Below are 20,826 nucleotides of genomic sequence, written 5' to 3' on the forward strand. Positions count from 1 at the left end.
TGTCGTGAATTGATTAAACTTCCTCACGCTTCACGATAGGAAGGCTTACTACTGGGAGCGGTGGGAGCATACGACTGGAACGGCACGGTCATCGTGCACGTCAACGATGGAGCCGTTTATCCGGAGAAGAACCACTTCTTTGACCCTGAAAGGGAAGCCGGCTATGAAAGACTGGCTGGTTACCTCGGTGAGTCCCCCCCAAAAAAGATTTCAGTATTTAATGTGTTTGTCTGAAATTGGTGTTTAGCTTCGACTGATATTTTACAGCTGGCGGGTGCAGTAAATAGGCAATTTTTCAGTTTGATCCGCTGCGTCTGCGGATGCCTGCCTTGAAGTGACATCAATAATATAAGCCACTTTGCCTGCTTGTCTCCATGCCTTTTATGGCCAGTTACAGCAACCCCCGCTATCTTAATATTGATTTATTTAATCAAGCTGTCGTTATGAAGAGCACACTCCACTGATTCTGCGTTCCGGGCTGGCGTACTGTAAACTCAGCCGTTTGGCAAACCCGCTCTTGCTTAATGCATTTCGTCCTCTTTCCTTTGTGTCCTTCATCGTCCTGCCATATTCACTGTTTTATCGCTTGCCCTTTGAAAAAGTGAGACGTAAACAGTTGGGTCTGTTCTTGTTAGGTTATGACGTGCAGTCGGCATCCACCCCCGACGGGGTGCTGTACATCACGGGGGCGCCGCGGTACAACCACACGGGCCGCGTCGTCATCTACCGGCTGGAGGACAAAGATGTTGTCGTCACGCAGACGCTGGGAGGAGAACAGGTGAGCTCCTCCACCCAACCCTATTCGCATATTTAGGAGCATGTGAGTGCGAATGCTTGGTTGCCTATGTGTGCCCTGCCTGCAATTGGCTGGTGACCATTCTTGGATGTGCCAGCACACCCGCAGACCTTTTGAAAATATGCGACATTCAACATTCGGTTGGATGGCTGGGCCACATCAGACATAAATGAGCTTACAACAACACCAGCGCAGTTCAAAATCGAATATGTATGTGAAATCGAGATGTAAGAACAGCTTCTTTGAATTATAAAATAATCATTCAATCTCACGTTGCATTTGATTTATAATTACTGTTAATTATAGTTACGTTTGTTTTAACCCTTTTATGCCCCCTGTAACTTCATAACATGATCAGCTGTCCACTGTCATGACCGTCGTCACTGAAAGGGGAAATAAATTAATTCTTCTTCCATTTTTATTGTTGAATTAAAAAAAAAAATGTTTTTGCTAGTACATTTTTTTACTTAGAATTTTTAGAATGTGAATTTAATCATAATGAACCACTAAATATCTATTGTACAATACAAATATTGATATGATCGAATGTAATCTTTTTTTAAATATATTATTAATATTCAAATTTTATTCTAGTTTTACGCATAAAAGTGCTGAAAATACCTTGAGTAAGTGATTTACTCTCTCGGGTGATGAAATGTCTGAGAACAGTGGTAAAACTCTTGCCTCCTCGCTCACTTGGTGGGAGCCGTGCTGCATTATGTCGCCTCAAGATTGAAAGTCTGGATGCTTTTTTGTTACTATTTAGTAAATAGTGAGCTAAGATACATTTGAGAATGCCAGTTTTGTTAAAAATGGGTAGCTGTAATGCTTTGGTGCGGGAGAAAGTGTGTCAGCCACAAAGTTAAGTGCTCTCTGATTTATTGACGCCTATTACAGTGCGTGGTCATCTCCATTTTTTTTTTTTTATTGCATCACTCATGACTCTAAGATCTTTAAAAACAAATACTGGAGGATGATGTAAGCACAGTTGTTTGCTCCTCTCGGTCTGCTCGGTGTGCGTCCAGGCTTTGATATGCTCTGCCAATGGCGGATTCGAACACAAACCTCAGACCTGTGAGGCAGTTGTGCGAACCACTCCTGCACCGTGCTGCCCGTGTCTGGTGGAGATTAATTTTGTACAAGCACTTTTCGCAATTCATGAGTCACTTCTGCCCCGCTTGCAGATCGGTTCGTACTTTGGCAGTGTGCTGCAGACCGTCGACGTGGACGGCGACTCGTACACAGACCTCCTGTTGGTCGGCGCGCCCATGTTCATGGGCTCCGACAGAGACGAGCAGGGCCAAGTGTACGTCTACAAGCTCAAGCAGGTAGACCGAAACGATGAAACGTAATCGTGCGCGATTGCACAGTTGTCCCTCGCATATTCTTTCGATTAACATAAATCGTTGCAGGACGGCCGCTTTGCGTACGAGTTCACGCTAAAGCCCGTCAACCAGTCGTGCTGCAGTGCCAGCTCGTCGGGCTGCGCCCACAAAAACGAGCCGTGCGGCGCCCGCTTCGGCACGGCCATCGCCGCCGTTTCGGACCTCAACCTGGACGGCTTCAACGACGTGGCCATCGGAGCGCCCTTCGAGAACGACCACAAAGGGGGCGTGTATATCTACCATGGGGACAGCAAGCGGTCACTCAAGGAGAACTTTGTGCAGGTGAGCGCCATCTGCTGCTCAAGAATGGATTTGTTCTATTCAAACTCGTGCAAATGGTGCCGCTGTGTCTCTGTAGCACATCCCGGCGGGCGGAAATGACGACAAGATGAAGTTCTTTGGTCAGTCCATACATGGGATCATGGATCTCAATGGAGACGGAATCACCGATGTGACGATCGGTGGTCTCGGCGGGGCCTCGCTGTTCTGGTGAGACATTAAACACACAAGACTCTTAAAATGTGTACATTTTTAGAATTTTTGAGGGGGAAAAAATATGTTTAAAAAAGTTCAAGGAAAAGAATTTGATTTTTTTTTTTAATAAAAAAAAGAAAAGTTCAAGGAAAAGGATTGTTTGTTTTTTTTTGTTGGGTATCTTTGAGAAAAGAGCTATTTTCAAAAACAGATCTTTTTTAGAAAGTAAAAGTATTTTTTGATACGATATCATTTCAACCAAAAATATTTAGTGTTGTATTTTTGAGAAACAATGTAGTTGGCTAGATTTTCTCTTCATATTTTTGTTTTTTTTTTCAGGAAAATAAAGTGTTTAATTTTCAAGAAAAGGTTTTAATTTTTCGAGGAAAATATTTGGTTTTTTTTTTTAAAAAGAAACTCAATTTTCCGGAATGGAAAAAGGAAGGGAGAAAAAAAAATCAACATTTTCCAATGAAAAAAAAGTACAATTTTAAGAAAAAATATAATATTTTTAAGGAAAAAAGTTCAAGACATGAGAGGAAAAACAACTACTACAACAACAACAACAACAAAAAACCACTCTGAAAGTGTTTGCTTGGGTTGCATCCTGTTAAATCTTATATTTAACCCTTTCATGCCCCCTGTAACCTGACAACACGATAGCATGTCCACTGTCGTTACCGCTGTCCCTGAAAGGGTTAAGAAAAACTCCTCTAATGCTTTCCTCAAAAAAAAAAAAAAAGTTGGAAACATGCAAAACCGCTTATAAGGGGATTTTACCCCACCCTTGATTGAAAAATTCATCAATAAAGATGTATGTCCCAATACTTCTGTCCGTACATATTCCACTCATCCGCTTTTGTAATCTGAGTATCATCTCACATCGTTTTGCTTGTTTCGTTTAGACAGCTGAACACGTCCCACTGGACTTGTACGCTTGAGATGGACGACTTCCTGGAGATGTCTCCTTTTTAAAAGCCTTACTTAGCCTTATTGGCCAGGATTCTTTACTCATACACATTGCCTTCATGTGGACATGTACAGTACTCATGATTGACAACGGCAAAAGAACATATAACCCAATAAAAATTGATCAGTTACTAGCTCCCGAACCCAAGGGTGGAGATCTCAACGTTCGCCATGACTCAACCTCGCAGGCATGGGAGAATGTCCTCCCACACTTTTTTTTTTCTTCCCGAGCTGTGTGAAAACTTCATCCCCCAAGTGGCTTCCAGTTTGAAATAGGATTTGGCATGCAACAAGGCTGGCTCCTTTCTCCCCGGCTTGTTGGCCCGCGTTTTATGCTTATCGCGCATCTGTTGCCTCCCTCAAAGACACTCTGCAAGTCTAATTTGGTTTTTGCGCATTAGAAATCAGACGCAGTACCCACCAAAAAAAAAAAAAAAAGAGTGCGTTCAAGGAAAGAAACGTTTGAGGTTTTTTTTCTTTTTTTTTTCCTGAGGAAGTTTGATTATGATTTTCCCAGGAGAGCCTAATTAACTGCCAACTGATTTCAAAGCAGAGTTCCCCATATAACCAGTCGTCATGGAGCATTTTTGACTGAACTTTTGAGACCCGCAGAATACAGTGTGGACACCTAACCTGTCAAAAGGAAGCGTCGACACTTCTTTCAGCGGAAAATGTTTGTTTTTAGCTGTTTAGCATTCTTTCGTAATCAGCAATAGAACATGGTTTGGTTTCACCAAAACACTGGTTTCGGACCAAAAAAAAAAAAAAAAAGGGGGGCGAAAACAAGCTTTTTGTGAATACAAACATGTCAAGTACAACACTGACTACAGCAATACTGTACATATATATTTTTTCATCGGCTATTTAGAGCAAAAAAAAAAAAGGTACAGTGTGCTAGCTAGCAACTGTATTGAGAAACCATGTCGCATCTCTAAAATCGAAATACGATCATGTCGATAAATCTGTAATACCGTTTCTAATGTTATCACAGTTTTAAAGTTTTTTTAACTATACATCCCTCATGCTAACTCCCATTTTGATGTCTCCATGACGCGCTCAGGTCCAGAGACGTGGCGGAACTCCGAGCCAACATGTTTTTCGACCCTGCCAAGATCAACGTGAAGCAGGCCGAATACGAGTGCGAACACCTCGGACGCAAATCTGTGTGTGTTACCACCGAAGTTTGTTTCGTCTACAGCGTCAAATCCGATAAGCAGAATCTTAACAAAGCAGGTGAGACTTTTTGGTTCTTTGATCATTGTGGCGTCATTTCACTTTTTGTTTTTTTTCTTTCTTTTTTTCATCATCACGTCTTCTGCAGTGATTCGCTACAACCTGACCCTGGATGCTCTGCGGGCGAAAGCCAGGGCTTCTTTTCTCGACTTAGACGACAAAAGCGACCGACGGATTTCCAGAACGGTCACCGTGGAGGACGAGATGTGCGCCAAGGAGATGTTCGTGATGTCGGTAAGCCGAGGACAGGAAATGGAAGAAGAAAAAGGCAAGGCACATGATCGCAATACATAATCAGGGAAATGAAACTGACGACAACAAGGACACAACACAGGGAACTAAATACACGCAAACTGACGAGACAACGAGGCACACCTAGATAAGACACGAGTGGTCGGAGGGAGCTGATTTGTAGACACAAAGGCAGACTCCGCACTTGTTCATCAACAAGCAAGCAGCCTTTGTGCCTCACGTTTGCACTTTTGGACATTTGGAGCCACGTGTGCAGTGTCGGTCCGCCTTTGTGTTCTTTGATTAGCTTCCCTCTGGCACGACACACACAGGAACTAATCAGCGAAAACAGCTGCAGCGCTGCTGAAGTGCATGTGTGTTTGAATGAGTGTGTGTGTCTGCGTCTACGTGCATGTGTGTCATTGCTTTCTTTGTTCTAATTTGCCATCCAAAGTAGGTCACACTGAAAAGGAAAAAAATACTGTAATACATTCAAAGATTGTAGATTGAATCTTATAGTTCTATTATTAAAAAAAATGTATTTTTCGGAAAATGTAGTATATTGTCAAGAAAACAATCCGATGTTTTTTAAAATGTTTGAAAAAAATAGAACTTTTTTGCGAGTAAGTCGGCAATTTTTGAAGGGCAAAAAATTCATTTTGTGGGGGAAAAAGGTTGTATATTTTTTAGATATTTTCAACAAATTTGTGTCGTTCAAGAATATGTTTGCAATTTTTCAGCAACAAAACAATTTTTGAGGAATAAAATGATATTTTCAAGAGCAAATGCTTTTTAAAGAAAATAACAGTCACTGCTACTGACGGCGAAATTGTTTTACCATGGACGGGCAGTGAATTAGTTTTAAGTAGGGGGGGGGTGTTTTTTTGAAGCTGAAAATATATATGTATTTGAGGAAAAACAAGTTATATTGGTTCATTTCAAAGAAGGAAGGGGTGGACTTTCTAATTTTTGAGAAATTAACGGCATATTACAGAAAATATTTGATATACTATATTATTAACAGGTACCACGTCTGCTCCGCAGCATGTGATAGTACTTTTACTCTGTAGTGAATATATAAAAACCAAAAAACAAGTCTTTCTCATTTTTATTGATTTTTTTTTTTTTTTAAACAAGGCACGACTGGACTTCCGGGACCCTCTCATGGTGTCGTTGGACTTTAGACTGGCCGATGAAGACCAAGGCCCGGTCCTGGATGAAAGCCTGCCCACGTCCATTAACAAGACGGTACGCCGTCACGTCCCGAGCTGCGAAATATTTGCCGCACTTTAGCGAGCCAAGAGCGCTATTCGTCGTTTTCTTTGCTCCCCAATTGTTCACTGCATGGTACCGCCGTTTTTCATCTCGCAATCGTTTCAACACGTCCTCCCACACTCCCTACACGCCAACTTCAAGGCTTTCCAAGTAATAGTGGTCGCGATGAGCGATGTGTCCAGATAACGGAGGGAGCAAGTATTCGCCGCCTGATATGGGAATGAAGCAAATGGGGTCTTCTCCTGTTATTGTTTATGAAAAGGGAGCAACCAGGAAATCACCAGACGGAAGCTACAGTTGCTCGTCTGCTGGATATTATATTACAGTCCAGCGGTCAGTCGCTGTGCACGTCGTATCTTCATTCTCCGGGACTGGGAACAAAATGCACTGTGACCCGTGAAACGCTCCGGACGGGGGTGGGGGGGTAGGCAAAGGAAATTAAGGTCATGCGTAAGGAGGCTTTTTTTACAAAGTGTACAAACAAACACAAAACCTTATTTGGATTCTCTTTTTCCACCCCACACTTCATGTTCGTCTGGAGACCACCCGCTCACGCCAGACATCTTCCCAAAAGATAGTGTGTGTAACATTCTGTGCTCTGAAGGAAATAAAATGAAATGCCTGAACATTCACGGAATAGCGCCCACGCGGCCAAATTGAATCCGTCCTATTCTTGTAGATTCCCTTGGTAGACTGTGGCAACCACGAGCGGTGCATCGCTGACCTCTCCCTCCGAGCAGAGCCGAGTGTAACGGGGTGAGCACGCGTGCATCCCGCACACTTCGGACAAGTTCCAAGTTCAAGCATTTCATCAAAACGTTGGGACGAGCCTTGCAGTACATTCCGGTGCATGACTGCCCTCTTGTGGTGGATCGTTTGTATGTTCAGGGTCTTTCCTTTGCTGTCCTCCAGGTTGGTGATCCGAGCCAAGAAGGACAAACTGGACGTGAACATCCGCGTGAGAAACAGTAAAGATAACGCCTACAACACCAAAGTGGTCCTCAGCTTCACGGCAAACATCAACTACGTCAAAGTGGAGGTGAGCTCGCTTTGACGCTCGCAAAGGAGAAATGATGTGGAAAAAAAAAAAGCATGTTTCTGTAAAGAGTGGTTTAAAGCAACCTACGTGATAATTGACCTTGTTTTCCTTTGGATTGTCAGCCGGAAAAAGACTGCACTCTGAATCACACCAAAGTGGAATGTGCGGTGGGGTACCCCTTCCTGGGGAGCAATGTGGAGGTACCGCTTTCAAACAACCCAACAACTCCCGGCATGTTTGATCAATGCTTTTTGTCCTTCAAGAGGCCATGTGATGTCCACAGGAAGCTTTCAAAGTGAAGTTTGAGGTGGATCCGAATCACATTCATCACAACATCCAAATCAACGTGACAGCTACGAGGTACAGTCACTTTTTTATGACAAGGAATCACACTGAAATTAGAGTGAGCATTATCATCATATTGCGTGTGTGTGTGTGTGTGTGTGTGTGTGTGTGTGTGTGTGTGTGTGTGTGTGTGTGTGTGTACCCGCGTGCACGTGTGTGTTTGCGTGTGTCCGTTTTATTCCCCACAGCGACAGTGAAGAGCTGACCTCCACCCTCAATGACAACACGGTGCACATCTCGATCCCCGTCAAGTATGAGGCCAACCTTGTGTTCACTGTGTGAGTACGCTTTAAACACTGTTGTTTCTTAGTTACCGTTGCTAAGGGCCCGAAATGATCACAATAACACAAATTTAATTTCAATAAATCAAAGGGAGGCAGCATGGTGATTGACTGGTTAGCACGTTCGCCTCCCAGTGCAGACGTGTAAGGTTCGATTCCGGTTCTGGCTTTCCTTTGTGGAGTTTGCATGTTCTCCCCCCGTGCCTGTGTGGATTTTCTCCGGGTACTCATGTTTCCTCCCACATTCCAAAAGCATGCATGGCAGGTTTATGGAACACTCGAAATTGTCCCTCAGTGTGATTGTGAGTGTGAATGGTTGTTTGACTATGTGCACCCTGCGATTCGCTGGCAACCAGTTCAGGTGCCCGAAGACGGCTGGGATAGGCTCCAGCACACCCGCGACCCTCGTGAGGAAAAGCAGATTAGAAAATGGATGGATGGATGGATGGATGGATAAATCCAAGTGTGACTTGGAATAGAATAGAATTGTAATTTTATATTTGATCTGTGAGCTCAATTTATTGTGGGCACTAAATAAAATAAAATGACGGTAATCAGTTCAATTAAATAAAGAAATTCATTGGTTTGGGCCAAACCAGCAATAACATTAAAAATTCAGGTCTGGTTTCATATAATAAAAAGGCCATTTAAGTAACCAGCACTTTTTGGCATCCATTTTCAGGGGTTTTGATTTGTCCATCGTGTGGAGGAAGACACACTGCAGTTGATGTCGTATGATCATCGTTGTGGTTGTTCATTGATACTCAAATCTGACTCTGAATCTGCATGAATTCTTTGCAGGCGTCCGGTGGACGAGCACGTGGTGGTGAAAGAAGGCGAGCAGTACTCGGCTGTGTTCAATGACACCCGCATGATCGGCGAGGAGGTCAACATCAGTTACACAGTAAGACTTCCAAGTCAAGACTTTTTAAAAACTCAAAAGACATAAAAAAAATAATAATAATAATAAAATAAAAAAATAATCAAGTAGTCTATATTTTTTAAAGAAATAAAGTGAATATTTTTTGGGGTTATCATGTGACTTTTTCAAGTATTTCAATGTTGTCATACATTGACAAAAAAAAAATGTAAATTATTAATTTTCTATGTTTGGACTGTATAACTGTCAAATATTTTCAATGTTGAAGATGTAATTGCCCTCCCCCCCCGCTCAAAAAAAAAGAAAACTGCCACCTAATAATTTGCTCGCTAATATAGTGTCCACTTTTTGCCCAAAGTCTGCTGGGACAGGCTCCAGCTTCCTGCAACACTGAACAGGGATACGCGATATCAAAAAATGGATGGTTGGGTGACTCTACTCATTCCAACGGGCTATTCAATCTATCTTTTTTCCACATGTCTTAGGTGGAGAAAGCAGGCGATACGGTGACTCCTCCTCTTGATCTGACGGTGACCTACCCCTGGCTGTCACCTCGTAACAATTACTTGCTGTACTTGACGCACATCGTCACCAGCCCGCAGGTGAGTGCCATCACCCCCACCACCGGCACACTTTTTTTTTCTCAGTTAGTTTTTTTATTTTTATTTATTTTTTTTTTACACACATTGGACAAGATCCGTGTCGCAATGGAATTTTCTCCTCTTCACAGATGAAATGCGACGCGGCCGCTTTGATCAACCCTCTAAATCTCAACCCGGATGTCGTCAAACCCAGTCCAAAGAAAGAAACACTCGGCGTCTTTCTTCTGGTGGGTGGGAAAGGGACTTTTTGTTTTTTTTTTAAACCCGTTCATGCACCCTGTAACCTGCTAACATGATAAGCTGTCCCTGAAAGGGTTCGAGATATTTGTGTCCCTGTGCAAGTTTCCCTCCCGCCTCACCTGCTGTGTTTGAATTGCACCGCAGAGCTGCGAGAACCTCCCGTGTGCCTCATTCAAATGTTTCATCCCAGAAGCCAAAGTCAGCCAGGTCAACGTTAGCTTCCGAGTGTGGAAGCCCACATTCATCAAGGTGGGTAGATTTGGATGATGATCCGTCAAACGCGTTGTTCTTTTGTTTCTCTTTTAATCGAGTTTACACGAGTCAAATGCAGGTTGACGGTAGTTCTCCTCAGAAGTCAATGGAAAACGGTGCCAGAATTGGGATGCCGTCATGTTTGACACAATGAATTGAAAGGACTTGGATGATTTTTTTTTTAATGACGTCAGCGTTTTTGTGGGGTCTTTCAGGCGGACTTTTCCAGTCTGCACATGCTGGTGAACGGCACTCTGGCGAGCAGGAACACCGATCTGTTTGTGCTGATCCCCAGTGACAGCACCCGAACTGTGAGTCAGCATTTTTGCATCTGGATTTTGTTGATGTAATATGAAATAACTCATGACTCGTTTTGGCTCCCCCGCCACCCGTCAGGTGAAGATCCAAGTCTCCAAGGAGAGCTTAGGGGGAATCCCCATATGGATCATCATCATCAGCATCCTCATAGGTCTTCTCATCTTAGCGCTTGTCATTTTTGCTCTCTGGAAGGTACGCTAACGTGCTAAAATTCAAAGTACAGTGGTTGCGGGTTGGCCATTTTGGCATGGGCGACGTTTCCATCAAAGGCAATACATTCACATTGAAAATAAATCAAATTGCTCATTTCCCCGGCTAATTTTCATGAGGTTTGTTTTTTTTGACAATGCCCAAATCTCAAAATATTTCATCAAGTCGTGAGAAAGCGCCCCATATTGCTCAATTCCTTCTTTCCAGCATCTTTTGCCAATTTCCGACAACCATTTTGGAAATTTCCGCTGTAAACATTTGTTGTCTTCTTCCCCCAGATGGGCTTCTTTAAGAGAAAATCCCGGGAGTTCTCCAAGGAGGATATGATGGATTGAAGCTGACACGCAAAGAGGAAATGAGCTCCGCTTCTGGAGTCACTTAAAAAAAAAAAAAAAAAAAACGCAGTGTGTGTGACGATAACATACTACGACTACCTTGGAGTACAAAAAGCCATTCAACGGAGTCCACCACTTACACGGGCAAAGTAGATGTTTGCTTTTGGACTGTTATGCACTTCAATTGAAAAAAATAATGCACTTTTTTTTTTTTTTTTTTGCTATCAACATCCAAAGTGGCCACATCACCATTTTTTAATTTTATTTTTACTGTACAGAGACTTTTATGACTTATAGCTGGTGCGTGGAACCCTTTTGCTATTTCGCGTTCCATAAAGTGTATATTCACGATGACGCTCTCGGAATTGCTGTTTATGGTTATTCTTCTGACAAAATAACTGACTTTTGGGGGCGCCAACGTGCCTGAAAACTCACCACTTTTGGATCGTGATTGCATCATGGTGAAAGTGTATGTATTTTAGGGGGCCTGGACACGACCCAAAACTCATTCGGTACCACCCCTTGGAAAGTTTAAAAGGAAAAAAAAAAAAAAGCAATTGGTCCCACACAAAATTGGGGGACAGTTGTCACTCGTTACAGGACGCATGAAAAACTCTCATGCTGGAAATTGAACAGGAAGTCAGCCAGGCTGGGTGAATTCCATTAAAACGGTGTTTAGAAAATTTTAAAATAAAATAAAATAGTACCCTGACACCAGTTTTACTACTCAACATGAAAATGGGTGGAACTGTTTACCCTTACTGGTCGCACAAAAACGTCTCAAGAACACATACTTGATATTGAACAGGAAGTCGGCCATTTTTAGCTTGAAGCAACCAATTTGACCGTGTGTGTGTGTGTGTGTGTGTGTGTGTGTGTGTGTGTGTGTATATATATATATAAAATAGTGTTTTCAAGTATGCTAGCGTCACGGCACATTTTTGTCACATCCTTTTTTTCTGTATTTTATTTTGCCAAAAAAGAAAAAAAAAAAAAGAAAATACAAATATTTTGTGTTAAGTGTGTGGCCTTTTTGCTTAATCCCACAATCTGACATTGTACTGTAAATATCACAACATTTAAGTTTCAAAATGTATATAAATGTATCTTTTTGTTTTTCGTTGTTGTTGTTGCAATAATTGACATTATTTAAGAGATGTTGCCCACAAGCCATTTATGTTTTTGTGCTCAGGTATTATGACATATATCAAAGACACTAATTACACGTAGAGGCAGAGTATGGATTTGTGTGAATATGAAACATAGATTTATTTTGAGGATGAAATGAAATTGAGTTTCTTCCTGCAGTAATTTGCGGTAATTTTTACTCATGGAGGCAACACTTCATACACTGACTATGCTGTGTGTATGTGGCACGTGGAATCTGTGCATCCAACAACACCAAATGCAGCTGTGCTTACCCTTTGGGTTTGACATGATAGCAGTGGATCATGTGTGTGTTTTGCTTGAGTAACTTTAAATTTTATCTCTAAACAGTGTAAAATTTTACTGAAAAAAAGTACAACTACTTGTGCTCAGAAGATGCCATGGATGAAAACGTTTACAAAAAAAAACTTTTTTTTTTTTGCTCATTAACTCCTGTACATAAGTGATGCTTCTTTGAGTTAATACTAGATTTCATTGCTTGCTCTATGGTATTCATCACGCTTTTCTATTTGGCATCAATTTTACACTTTGCAAGTTTGTTGACGTGACACGAAATGATGATTTTTAACTTTTGAGGCATATTTTTCCACTTTGGTGTCATTCTTGTGTGCAGAAAATATTTTTGGAATTTTTTTCTTCCACTCTTCTATTTTATTTTATTTTATTTTTTTAACTGTTTGCAAGCCATGACAGTGATTATACGATGCGACACCATAGTATGCAATGGTGTACAGGTGCATCCTATCAAGATTTTTTTTTTCCAGAGCTCTTTTACTTTCCATATTTAAGCACAACCTGTTGGTACAGAAAGTCATTTCAGAAAATTTTATGTCTGATATTGCCTGTTTGCATAGATAGACTAAATGTGGTCCGGAATCACTTGTTTTATTTGATAAGATCTCTAAGCAAACCGACACTGCTGTGAAGTCTTCAATGTGATGATGCACTGATTTGTTTTGTCAGGCTGTCTCAATTTCTGGGCAGCATACACAAACTGTAGGATTATGAAAATTTTGTAAATACAAATGTCATACATACTGTGTTTTTTATGTTAAATATTTTTAAATTCATTCTGTTTGCATATTATACAAATGCTTCCATACAAATTTGCATATATTTTCATGTTTACCGCATTTATCTTTTCCAGCCAAATGCGATTTCATTTCTATATTTTTCCAAACAAATAAAAAAATGCCTTCACAACTTTTAAATTTCTCATTTTGTGTATATTATTTTATTCTTGATTTTTTTTCTTCATCTTTAGTTTCACTGGACTGCATTTTATTTGCCCATTTTTCCCCACAAAAAAAATGTTTAAATTGCACAAAATTGGATTTAAAATAAATTACCTTAGAAAAATGTTAAAACTTTTTTTAATAAAGTTGAAATGTTAAATAAATGCATAAATGAGCCTTATTTATAAAATAATGCAATGTGCAACGATTCAATATGAAAAGAAAAATCCTTTACCCACACCATTTTGTTTTTATTCTTAATTCCTGAATTATAATAAAAGTCAGTTACTTATTAAAATATAAATCATCCAAATGTTCAGTGAATTAATTACAGTCCATTTTAACTTCTTTTGGTTGATAAAGGAGTCTTGTTTGTTAAATTACATATTCAATTCCAAAAGAAAATGCCACAAATACATGAAGGGAAAAAAAGTACATTTAAATGAACTTTATATTCAGGACAAACCGATTTTAAAATGCAGTATTTTTTTACAGAAATAAATGTAGAATACGCGTTATTTTAAAGTAAATTGAAAACGTGATTACAATATATATTTTCATGAAAATATATACATCAAAATAGCAATATTTAAATTGTCTAAATGTTATTAATTCAATTTAAACCAACATGCCACAAAAACTCACTGTTTTGTTCAATAAAGGTCAATTCAAAAGGCTATATTTGATGCCCTTATTTTTGTCGTCAAGGGACGACAAGTGTCACTCACTTCATCCAAACTACAAAACTATTATAAAGATGAGTTAATTATTAAAATATAAATAGTTGTATGTGACTGAATTACTTCTAGTCAAAATTAATATGCTAAACGTGACCTTACAGTGCCTACGAGTCTAAATTGGGGACTCCGGAAACAGTTACCTCTCCTTCTTGAGTTTCGCTTATGAGATTCTACGCAGCAGCGCGCCGTCTAGCGTCGTTCGCCAGCACTGAAGTGATAAGTGGCTGCCTTGGGGAGGGGAACGCTAGGCACGGGAATCCATCTTGGTAATAAAAAACAACAAACCAAAAAAAAAAACAAGCCCCCCCCCTCCAAACAAAGAACAAGGGAAGCGAGAGCGACAGCTTCCCCGGTACTCTATCTCCCCGTTCTCACATCGTCGACGGCGCTGTGGGGGAGCCCCGGGAAGGGCTTGCTTTGTGGGCCGCTTGTAGGATGTCCCGTCATGAGGGTGAGTTGATCAACTGCGCCGCCGTGTCTAACGAGCTCCTGTCCAGTCTTAAAATGAAGCGAATGCCTCATTAACACTCCTTATTTTAGACGCGATTGGGCAGCGACAGTCATTTTAGGACTTTTAATGTCTTTAGTTAGAAACTTACTCGGCATCATGGCGTAGCTTAGCAGTTAGCCGTTGCTTGGAGCTGCCCAGTTAGCCCCGGCTAGTAGTGCTACGTGCGCTAACAGCGCCAACAACATCTTGTCGTTATGGGCTTACTTTTTTTTGACACTTAAAGACACAAAATAACACAAGTAGACGCACATTACATACATGTCACCTATGTTCTGTTAGCTATCTGCTAGCCAGGGAGCTCACATTGGCTCCCAAGAAGTGGGTCGTTTAGCGAGTGCACTGTCATCAAGAGTCAGGCCGCAAAAGTCCCCAACGTGTTTTTTTGCATTAATACAAGTCGACGGAGTTTTTTGGGGGTTGTATTTTCAATTACAAATTTAGAGTTATAGACCCAAATTGGAGGATTGTGCGTGTTGTTTTGGCCACCTGGGAAGTTTTGAGTAATACTAGCAGGTTAGCTCGAGCGAGATCAAGGAGAACAGCCTCGCAAAAGTTGGTCATGTGGCACAAAGATGGAACTTTATTGGCGCCCGGCAGTTTTTTTTTCCCCCCAAAGATATTTTAAGATGACGGTCATTTGAAAAATATTGTTTAGATTAGGCTGGCATACAAAGTGAATCTGATTCCTCATCCGACAGTCACAGGTGCGTGGTTGCTAATTGGCTGTCTGAGCGCAGAGAGGTGTGTCCGAAATGTTCCAGGACTACCGGTTTCCTCTTCAAATTAGAATGTCTATAGATCACACCTTCAAGCCTTTCCTTGTTTACGTGCACGAGAACAGGCCACAGTTGTGGGGAGGGCAACTAGTGCCAGCTTAAAATGCCACGAGCATCTGACAGTTCCTGACCGAGAACATCATCACCATGCTGGAGCAACCTTCCCACTTACCCGGTTGGGAAGTTCCTTCAGACTTGGTGGGGTAGCTCAAAGAGGAAAATTTTTTGTGACACACCTCCTATGATGGTTTAGTACATTTGGGTGAAGAAAAATAACACGTTTTTTGGGAGACTGACTATGATGTGACGTCGTAGAACGCGCTGTGCTGTGGAACACAAGATGAGAACGGCCGGGCTCTCAACTAATTACAAAAACTACTTTCAGCGAAATGCAATACTGGGTTATATTTTTAATTGTTCATTTGTTTTGATGGCAGTCTGTCGAAATATATTTCCTACATAAAACTGTCAGTACAGCCATTCCGACAGTTCGGTTTCGTTTTTTTTTTTTTTTGTTATCGTCCTCACATGTACTGATGTTTGTCTGACTTTTTCCCTGTCTGTTGTAGGTGTGAGCTGCGACGCTTGTTTGAAGGGAAACTTCCGGGGAAGACGCTTCAAGTGTCTCATCTGCTACGACTACGACCTGTGCGCGTCGTGCTACGAGAGCGGCGCCACCACCACGCGACATACCACAGAGCATCCCATGCAGTGTATATTAACCAGGGTAGACTACGGTGAGCCTTCCGTTGTTTTTTTTTTTGTTTTTTTCTTTACTGTCATGATCCGCGATGGGCGAGTGGTTTTATTGAATCAAGTGGGAGACGTTTGCGTTAACCGTCGGGCGCATGATGCAGCGTTGCTTCGGCCCCCGCAGATTTGTACTATGGCGGCGACACCTTCTCGCTGGAGCAGCACCAGGCGTTCACATGTCCTTACTGTGGCAAGATGGGCTTCACGGAGACGTCTTTGCAGGAGCACGTCACCGCCGAGCACCCCGAGACCTCCACCGAGGTGGTGAGTATGCCCGCTCTCTCCTCTCAAGACAGCCACTTTCTTTAAAATGTAATTTACTTTTTTTTTTTTTGGATTACAAGGCTTAGCTTGTACTTTTGCTTCTGCGTTCCAGATTTGTCCAATATGCGCCGCCTTGCCCGGCGGGGATCCCAATCATGTTACAGATGACTTCACAGCCCACCTCACACTTGAGCACAGAGCACCTAGAGATTTAATATCCTTTCACTCGCTTAACATCATCGTTGGATGTGTAATGATAATAAACTCAGCAGATGATTGCCAATGATTTTCTGAACCCAGTCCGACACTCACCTGAATTGTTTTGACAGTCGCGTCAACAAACGAGCCACTCGCTGTTACTTTTGTTATCAATTGCAGACTTCCAATAACCTTTGAAATGAACCGAGCAGGTGATTGCTAGTCTAAATCTTTTGTTGACAACACACCAAATAGCTACGGTAGTTGCCTTTCCCTTTTTTTTTTTTTTTTTTTTTTTTTTTTTTTTTTTTAAGAAAAGGCAAGTGTTGATAACGTTTGATAAGTAGATGATTGGCAATAATTTGCTCAAACGAGTCTGACTGGTTTCGTGACATCAGAATGAACAAAACAGCCACTCGCCGTTACTTTGTTTTCGGGCCTGACCGATTAATTGGCTGTCCTATATTAGCTCTGTAAAAAAAAAAAAATCCCAATATTTAATTGCTTTTTTTCCTGCTGATTTTCCTTCTGCAAAGTTGGAAAAATACTCAGACAAAGTCACGTCACACGGTCAAAGTCCTGACTGTAATTCTTGTTGTAGGCAAAGGCAAAGTCATCGCCCAGTTATTTGCCTAATATCAACATTGGCCTAAAAATTTAAAAAAAAAAAATCCTTATTGATCAGACCCTACTTTGTTTGAACACGTCGCCAACTTTTGCTCTTGAACCAAGCAGAAAAGCAATGATTTGCTGAACTGACTGACACTCGCAAGTCGCAATCTTTTGTTGCCAACAGCGAGAACCGAGACAGCCCCACACTGCTACTTTGTTGTAGTACGTCGATTGCAGAGATGTATTCTTGTGGTCAATGAATCAGTTGCTGATGGAATGCGTTTGGGATAATGACCCGAGCGAATGCTTCACAATCTTGAAACTGAACACGCCGCTACCCGCGCATCAAAATGAGCCTGTGTACGATGCTCTTCCAATGTCTGATATCAATGCAGCGCTTTGATGACATCATGAGCTTTGTGAAACCACACAGGGTTACCTCGCTGTCTTTTGTCACGAGCTGAAAGAGACTTCTCTTTATGGTATTACCCCCCCACCCCCTCCCAAAAAAAAATGCACACCTGACTTCCGCCTTCGTTTTACCGCCGCTGTCACGCCTTAACGGGGCCTCGCTTCACGACGAGTCCAGCAGCGTCCGGCACGTGCGGCGGATGTTCCACCCCGGGCGGGGACTGGGCGGCCCCCGAGCGCGACGCACCAATATGCACTTTACCGGAGGCTCCACGGGCGGACTGTCCTCGTCCACGTCGTCGTCGCAGAGCTCCACCTACACGCCCAGCAACAGGGAGGCCATGGACCCCATCGCGGGTAAGTGTGCGCCGGCGACACGTTGGCAACTTCCTGTTTCTGCGGTTTACGTTGCCTGGAGTTGCGTGCGAATCAACACCAGCACTCTGTTTTGACTCGCGTGCCTGAAGGCATGATTCATGGACATCCTTATTTGTGTGACATTGCGACTCTTAAAATATATATATATATTTTTTTGGGGGGGGGTCACATATTTTTCCCTCCTTGTTACCAAATCCGACTTTATTTTCAGAACTTTATTATTATTATTTTTTTGCAATTTAATACGGCGTCATCCACTTAACACACATGCGATTTTCTCTGAAAAATAATCAGACTTTCTGCTGATGACATGGCAACATTTTCTCGTAACAATGTTTTTGAAGTGTTTTTAAAAATTAAAATGTTTATTTGTATTTATTTATGATGAAATACTACTTTATTCTTCGAACCTTTGACATTTTCATTATTTTCAATTCATTAATCGAGCTGACTAGCAGAAACGGCCAAATGTGGATGACTGCACCAAGGTTTTGCCACATGCTCATTATTTTTAATTTTTTTTCCCCCCCCAAAAAACTTTTTAAAGGTTTCCATAATTTCTGATCAATTAAGAAACAGTTTTGCATTATATATGACTGTAGACACTTGTGATGGCATTTTTTTTCCAGAAAAGTAATGACTTCATTCTTATAACATTGACTTTTTTTCTCAGGCAAATACGACTTTTTTGCATGTATGTTCATATCTTTTTTTTTTCTTTTTTTTAAATGCAAATGTAGTTTATTCCACTCACGATTGATTGCACGGAAAACTGTATCCGGTTTTTCAAGTTGTTTGTTTCCCGCCAGAGTTGTTGTCGCAGCTGTCGGGCGTGCGGCGCGCAGCGGGAGGCCAGATCAACTCGTCGGGGCCGTCGGCCTCGCAGCTGCAGCAGCTCCAGATGCAGCTGCAGCTCGAGCGGCAGCAGGCGCAGGCGGCGCGACAGCAGGTCGAGACGGGCCGCCACGCCACCCGGCGCGGCAACAACCCGGCCAACGCGCCGGCCTCGGCCACCGCCGCCATCCCACCGCCCAGTGCGGCCGCCGCCAACACGGGCGCGCCCGCTGAAAGCAACCCCTCGTCCTCGTCCCACAACTCTCAGTTTCTATTAGCGCGGTAGGTGGCACTTGTTTTGAGTTGGTGTGCTTGCACAGTCTCATAAGCTAACGCTGAGCCTTTTAAAAAAAAAAAATTCTCGTTTTATTTATATTTATTCTACATTTTTTTTATTGTGGTTGTGAGCGTTGCCATGATTCTTGCCGCCGGCGTGCAGGCTGAACGAGCCCAAGATGTCGGAGGCCGAGCGCCAGCTGGCAGAGGGCGAGCGCGCCGACCGCAGCCTGTTCGTGCAGGAGCTGCTGCTGTCCACGCTCATGCGCGACGAGAGCTCGTCGTCCGACGAGGACGAGCGGCGGGACTTCGCCGACTTTGGCGCAATGGGCTGCGTAGACATCATGCCCCTTGACGTGGCGCTGGAGCACCTGCAACTCCGCGAGAGAGCCTCCTCCTCCTCCGCCGCCAAGGAGCCTCCGCCGCCGCCTCTTTGATGTCCAGGCCGTGTGCAGACTCTGTCCCACCTGCTGCAACTGTCAGTGATGGACGCCACCCCTCTCCCTCCAAAAGCCCGTCATCCCATATTTTTTTTTTTTTTTGTAGGGGGGGTGGGTGGCAATGAGGATTTTGGGAGCCGGGTGGTGTGAATGTAATGTCAGGCAAATTTTTTTGTTTTTACGTGTAAGTAAAACTCTAAGGAGCAGCATACATGACATGAGGGACACACATTTAATTGTGGCTGTAACATGCACATAAAATGCTTATTTCTGGTCACAAAACTATTGCATGCAAAACATTTTTTGTGGTGATAACGGTTGCACCAAAATACTAAATTGTGGCCCCAAAATGGGTGTAATATGCGCACAAAATACTAAATTATAGCCGTATAAGGTGCACATGAAGTCGTAATTTGTACCCAGGAAATGAATCTAAAATGTGAAAATGTTCAGTTGTGGCCCTGAAATGGGAATAGTGTGCGCGCCAAATCATAATTGATGGCTGTGAAATAAGCGTAATGTGCACAAGCTCGTAATTCACTTAAAAATTTGTGATCACAAACTTGTTTGGAATTACAGTAAGGGTGACTTTTTTTTTTTTTTTTTTTTTTTTAAACTCAGGACTACTTGGTTCATGCAAAGGGCTACCATTTCGATACACAATTCTGGAATTTTTTTAAAAAAGTGCTCAAATTACTTTTAAGTTATGTTATTAAAATTTAAAGGGAGCGTGCACTCAATTTGCTAACTCCATAATTGTGCATTTTGTTTGCACGTTATATCTTAATTGCCACAATTTAAATATTCCCCACCCATGTCATGTGTGGGGCTCGATAAAAGTGAAACCAGATTAAGTGGGGCTCAACATAGCTACGGAGTGAGTAAACGAGCGTACATATATATATGAAGTTGATAATCATTCAGTTCCCGCACTCCCCCCCCCCCCTCCCCTCCCAGCCCAACACTTAATCAGAGAAAATGCTTGACGGCTACCAACCGTTGCTTCTTACGGGATTGCAGCTCCAAACCCAAACAACTCTCAACCCATACACCCCCGACCCCACCCCTCCATGCCCCGCACCTATAAATAGACCCCGCCCCCCACTCCCCATTGACAAGCCCAGAGGACGTGGGGCCCCCTCTGCCCAAGCTGCTGTTTGTTTCTGACCATTATCAATAATAAAAAAAAAAAAAAGTGCTCGAATGGGTTACCGTAATAACTACTGCATGCGGTTCGTTGCAGCGCGCATGATCTTTAATCATTCAAAAAAAAAAAAGCCCAAAGCTGACACGCTGACTCTGGTTACCTTTCCTTGGATGCCTCTAAAATCCAGAGAGCGTGCTTCTCTTTGGGTTTGGGGTCATG

General features: G+C 42.4%; 2 protein-coding genes across 2 annotated transcripts in view; both read left to right on the forward strand.

Moving 5' to 3' along the window:
- The window catches only part of itga1 (integrin, alpha 1), a 32,838-nt gene extending 20,998 nt beyond the window's left edge, over positions 1 to 11,840 (forward strand). The window contains exons 12-31 of the mRNA XM_019890202.1: positions 40 to 187; positions 636 to 778; positions 1,981 to 2,124; positions 2,209 to 2,463; positions 2,540 to 2,670; positions 4,685 to 4,857; positions 4,946 to 5,091; positions 6,226 to 6,336; positions 7,043 to 7,119; positions 7,276 to 7,402; positions 7,525 to 7,602; positions 7,686 to 7,762; positions 7,936 to 8,025; positions 8,830 to 8,932; positions 9,394 to 9,510; positions 9,639 to 9,737; positions 9,895 to 9,999; positions 10,218 to 10,313; positions 10,399 to 10,512; positions 10,809 to 11,840. Coding sequence (XP_019745761.1) covers positions 40 to 187; positions 636 to 778; positions 1,981 to 2,124; positions 2,209 to 2,463; positions 2,540 to 2,670; positions 4,685 to 4,857; positions 4,946 to 5,091; positions 6,226 to 6,336; positions 7,043 to 7,119; positions 7,276 to 7,402; positions 7,525 to 7,602; positions 7,686 to 7,762; positions 7,936 to 8,025; positions 8,830 to 8,932; positions 9,394 to 9,510; positions 9,639 to 9,737; positions 9,895 to 9,999; positions 10,218 to 10,313; positions 10,399 to 10,512; positions 10,809 to 10,865 — 2,391 coding nt within the window. The 3' untranslated portion in view covers positions 10,866 to 11,840. The remainder of the gene's footprint in view (positions 1 to 39; positions 188 to 635; positions 779 to 1,980; positions 2,125 to 2,208; positions 2,464 to 2,539; positions 2,671 to 4,684; positions 4,858 to 4,945; positions 5,092 to 6,225; positions 6,337 to 7,042; positions 7,120 to 7,275; positions 7,403 to 7,524; positions 7,603 to 7,685; positions 7,763 to 7,935; positions 8,026 to 8,829; positions 8,933 to 9,393; positions 9,511 to 9,638; positions 9,738 to 9,894; positions 10,000 to 10,217; positions 10,314 to 10,398; positions 10,513 to 10,808) is intronic.
- A 2,347-nt stretch (positions 11,841 to 14,187) lies between these two features.
- Positions 14,188 to 19,676, forward strand: kcmf1 (potassium channel modulatory factor 1). The gene is made up of 7 exons (XM_019890125.1): positions 14,188 to 14,458; positions 15,864 to 16,031; positions 16,172 to 16,311; positions 16,424 to 16,525; positions 17,700 to 17,889; positions 18,720 to 19,026; positions 19,184 to 19,676. Exons 1-7 carry the CDS (start codon positions 14,443 to 14,445, stop codon positions 19,455 to 19,457), a joined length of 1,197 nt encoding a protein of 398 aa, XP_019745684.1. The 5' UTR covers positions 14,188 to 14,442; the 3' UTR covers positions 19,458 to 19,676.
- The last annotated feature ends 1,150 nt before the right edge of the window (positions 19,677 to 20,826 follow it).

The sequence above is a fragment of the Hippocampus comes genome, unplaced genomic scaffold (assembly GCF_001891065.2).
Source record: "Hippocampus comes isolate QL1 unplaced genomic scaffold, H_comes_QL1_v1.1 scaffold185, whole genome shotgun sequence".
NCBI classification, from domain to species: Eukaryota; Metazoa; Chordata; class Actinopteri; order Syngnathiformes; family Syngnathidae; genus Hippocampus; species Hippocampus comes.